At 34.1% G+C, this 4,436-nt stretch overlaps 1 protein-coding gene across 1 annotated transcript; it reads left to right on the top strand.

Annotated features, from left to right (window-relative positions):
- Positions 1-2,789: 2,789 nt before the first annotated feature.
- LOC149187897 (putative LRR receptor-like serine/threonine-protein kinase At4g20450) lies at positions 2,790-4,149 on the top strand. Its single transcript, XM_089409818.1, has 5 exons — positions 2,790-2,976; positions 3,059-3,115; positions 3,262-3,451; positions 3,554-3,590; positions 3,796-4,149. Exons 1-5 carry the CDS (start codon positions 2,790-2,792, stop codon positions 4,147-4,149), a joined length of 825 nt encoding a protein of 274 aa, XP_089265944.1.
- The last annotated feature ends 287 nt before the right edge of the window (positions 4,150-4,436 follow it).

The raw sequence follows: 4,436 nt of genomic DNA, 5'->3' as shown, positions 1-4,436 counted from the left end.
CACTCGAAGGTGGAGAAGCGAATAGCCTCGCAGGTATATGTTGGCTTGTGTTGGCTAGATGTTGTGGCATCTCTACCAAAAAATCCTATATAAGAAAGAAAATGGTTTTTCAATCAGATAATGTAAAAGTTAACAAGTAATTGAACTTATGACATAAAAAATAATCATTTTAAAATCTGGTTATTACCTTATATCTCTTATATGCTCAATTTAGCATATCAGGCATCTATTCACCTATTATTGAAATAACTTCTAAGATGGAGTGATAAGTGTTCTCCATGATGATTTCCTCCCGTAATTCACATAGTTCTTGTTGAATTGTAGTTACTTGTTTTGGAAAAAGAGTTGTGTTAAGGAATATGCATAAGACCTTGCATGTGAACCCCCATAATGACTACACCCACTAACACCCTAATGAGCTCTAGCTTGTGAAATATTCATGGTTGTTATTCACATCATTACATCAAGGGAAACAATTACCAAAACTATGAAAGGGAGAGGAATCCCATTGTAGATACACCAAATATCTCTGCCGACTATATCTAACAACTACATGAGACTAGACCTATCCCCTTGGAAATACAATCCAACCACAATGCCATCTAAATTAGACCACCAAATTAGAGAAAATATTTGAGGATCTAGGGATGACACTAGTGGAGGATGAAATAACTAGAATTGGGATGAAAATGTAAATAGAAAAGGAAATCTAGATGAGAGAACCCTAGAAACCTCCACCAACTATAACTAACTATTGAACGAAATTGATCTAGATGAATGATTTACTTAACGCAGTTAAATCCCAAAATAGTGATCTAGGGCATTAAGTGTAATAGAATTTGTCATTACACCCTCTAAATCAAACCCCTAACTCAAAGGAAGAAGATTTAAAACCTAGAAATGAAACCATAGGTGGAAAAAAGGGCGCAGGATGAGAGGACCTAGTCCTTCTCCCAGCACACCCTTTAGTAAAGCATGATGCCACCAAAATATCCTCTCAAAGCTGAAAGGACATACTTCCAAAATTATTGTAGAGGTTTGGAGATTCCAAGTAGCCCAATATGAATGGATAAGAAATGAAAATCCAAACTATAGTGGAATGAATACCATCATGAACCCAACTAGGACAACTTCATGAAGGTTCTTGTAATATTATTCCAACCCAATAAACCCATCATCCCACATGAGAGGAGACATATCGTAAATAGTGTTCATTAGCATAACTACTAGAAGTACACTACACTTCATCCATGTTGAAATCATCACTAAGGGTGGAGGGCATTTCGCTTTTAGTTAAGGCTTGACATAACAACAACTATGCTGCTCTCACCTCCCAATGCATCCCTTATCACCCCATCTAGGGCATAAAGTAATTTGCATTAATACTATATATGACTTAATAATACTACTATTAGTACTATATGTTATGTTATGACATCATGATACTTTGGTTAGCATCATTTTATTGTTGCTCCAAAAGCCTAATTTGATATTGTGGAGTCTCTTCTTCATGTTTTAAAAGACCTTCATCTCTTGGTGGGTCACCATATTTATTCATTTGGAAGGGTTATAGGCCATGTCAAGTCAAATATATATGTTTTTTGATTCAATCATCTTGATACATTTTAGAGGACGACTTAAATATATTACACTTAATAAAATATAGGCATGAAAGCATGAATATAAATGACAAACTTATTAGATAATTTTTTTAGTGTAAAATGAGCCTCCTAAGAAAAATGATAAAATAAGAGTTGTAAATTTTTAAAAGAAAAGAAACAAAACTATTTTGTTATTGTATTTTTTGACTTATCTCCTTATAGGTTTACTCAAGTATTAATAATATGCACTTATTGGATGTGGAATTAAATTTCAAATCTAATGATTACACACTCTGCATACTTTTGAGTAAACCCACATCCAAAAAAATGCAAATACATGGAAATAACATAAGAAACATGTTTTTCCATGTATTTTCATTTTTTCTAGATTTGGGTCTACTCAAAACTATGCAAAGTAGGTACACAATATGTCATTGCTCTTTACATTTGAGGAAACTGACAAAAATAAAGGAAAAAATGTGATTTAAAAATTAATAATTTTATTTTATTGCCTCAAAAAATATTTACCCCGGGGATAACATTATCATCTTGAATCCTCTTGATTCTTTTAAAGTTTTTTTTTTAATACATCTTTTGTTTTGAAGTCTGTTTTTAACCTCAAAATCAACATAATAATAATAATTATTTTTATTATTATCCAATTTTAAGGTCACGACCAAGCCAAACACCAAATAGGTGTATGAGACCCCCTTGTTTGTGTTACAAGAGACCCACCTCCATGCAGTGATTTGACTACGAAGTCTACAAAGGTATACATATTCTACCCCCACTGGTTTTGAACCTATAACATCTTACAAAAAAACACATGCTCTTAACCATTAAACTCACTCAAAAAATATAAAATAAATAAAATACACAAAACAAAATAAATATAAAACCTATATATTATTATGAAAAAAATTGCGTATAATACTTAATCAAAATATTCGTGAAATATATATTATATGAAAAAAAAAATCATAACGCTCTCCATTTTATAACAACATATAACAATACATCAATTTTTATATATTGTTTTCTTTTGGTTTCGCAACTATACAACAAATATGAGCGTGGTATTATGATTAAAAGGCGGTGGTTGCAAAACAAGAAGAATGTATTCATATTAAATGGAGGATGATTTTATGAGATCAAATTCCTTGTTATACTTCACCTTATTCGGGTCCCATGGAGAACATTATTACATTGAAAGAGCCTTTCATGGTTATTGTTCTTAGCGGGATTCAATACCTGATCGACGATGTGTTACAAAAGTGGCCGAAGGTTTCTCTACTCGGACTCTGTAATGCATCGAAAGAGGTTATGATTATATACGAGTATATGTCAGAAGGGTCCTTAAGGGACCACCTTTACGGTAAATATGTTGTTGATTGAGAATAAATAAATAAAAGAAAATGTATGTTTCATCCTAAATTGTTTTCTAGGTCATCGCGTAGAGATTTCCCCTCTAAATTGGAAAACAAGGCTCAAAATAGCTTTAGATGCAGCTCAAGGTAAGTCTTTAAATAAATTAGTTCACAGTAGATCTATGTGATAGAAAGGTTGACTCGTTTGATATATCTAATTTCGATATTACCTTTCAACAAATAATGCTTTAACTATAACTTTCATGTGATTCACCTGCGTTTTGTGTGTAAAGGACTGGAATACCTACATCTGGGTTGCACTCCAAAAATAATTCACAGGGATGTTAAGATTGCCAATATCCTTTTAGATGGCAATATGAATGGAAAGCTCGCCGATTTTGGTCTCTCAAGGATCTCAGTGGATGGAGAGCCTTCTTATGCTAACACTGCCGTAAAGGGAACAATCGGATACCTCGATCCAGAGTATATATTCATATGCCCTGCACTCTCTCTGCAATACTGTAGGAGTCCAATTAGTTATTGAAAGTAGGAGAAATTTTATTTTCTGTTCGGGATGTTGTGCAGGTATTTCCGCACTGAAATGTTGACTGCGAAGAGTGATGTATATAGTTTTGGAGTGGTGTTAGCTCGAAATTACATGCGGCAAACCACTCATAAATGCAAATCTGGGTGAAGAGGAGCTTAACCTCATTCAATGGGTAAGGAGTATGATTATCATTAATCATTGAAATGATGAACATAATTTAGATATTAGATTTTGAAGTGTCACTCACCAAAATTAGACATTATGTTGACGTCATGTATAGGTGACACCGTATGTGAAGATGGATGGAAACGCTGGCGAGATAGAGGCAATTATAGACAAGAGATTGCACGGAAATTACGACATCTTATCAGTAGTTAAGGTTGCAAGAGTAGCGCTTAGATGTGTGGAGGGTGCACCATCTTGTAGGCCAAGCGTGTCTGAAGTAGTGACGGAGATAGAAGAGGCCAGCGCATGTGAAAATGAGAATAATGGTCCTTCTCCTCTCATTTCAGATGCCATCAGTATTGAACATAGAGATTTGGCAGCCAGCAATGTCCATGGACGGGCGAAATCGAGAGCAAGAGAGATGGAGTGGGCTGACAACAGCTCCAACCAACCTCAAGTAGGAAGATGACTTCAAACTTCCAACATATCCATCAATGGACCCGTAAAGCCAATGTTACTTTTCCCGTTCTCTATGACTCAAGCCACTCAACGGTATATTGATTCGTCCAATTATTGATATAAAATCTTTAGAAATCGAACTATTTATATGCATTTTCAGAGTATATATTTCCAAACATTTCAATTTTGTATCCTATGATTTGTAGAGTTATTTCCATTATCTTCGTAAGGGACCCTCAAACTGTACCAATGAAATTATGCAGACCACTTTATATTATATAATTTTAAAAAATGATG

The sequence above is a fragment of the Pinus tabuliformis genome, chromosome 3_1, assembly GCF_031772625.1.
Source record: "Pinus tabuliformis cultivar Carrire ecotype Pingquan chromosome 3_1, CPIR1, whole genome shotgun sequence".
NCBI lineage: Eukaryota > Viridiplantae > Streptophyta > Pinopsida > Pinales > Pinaceae > Pinus > Pinus tabuliformis.
The sequence above is the reverse complement of the archived record's forward strand: the minus strand, read 5'-3'. Positions and strand labels throughout refer to the sequence as shown.

Bases quoted from the DNA above. Each gene is read 5' to 3' on its own strand.
- LOC149187897 (XM_089409818.1), top strand. From the start codon at position 2,790: ATGGAGAACATTATTACATTGAAAGAGCCTTTCATGGTTATTGTTCTT. The intron at 2,977-3,058 runs GTAAATATGTTG...GTCATCGCGTAG, and splicing joins CTTAAGGGACCACCTTTACG to AGATTTCCCCTCTAAATTGG. The intron at 3,452-3,553 runs GTATATATTCAT...GATGTTGTGCAG, and splicing joins ATCGGATACCTCGATCCAGA to GTATTTCCGCACTGAAATGT.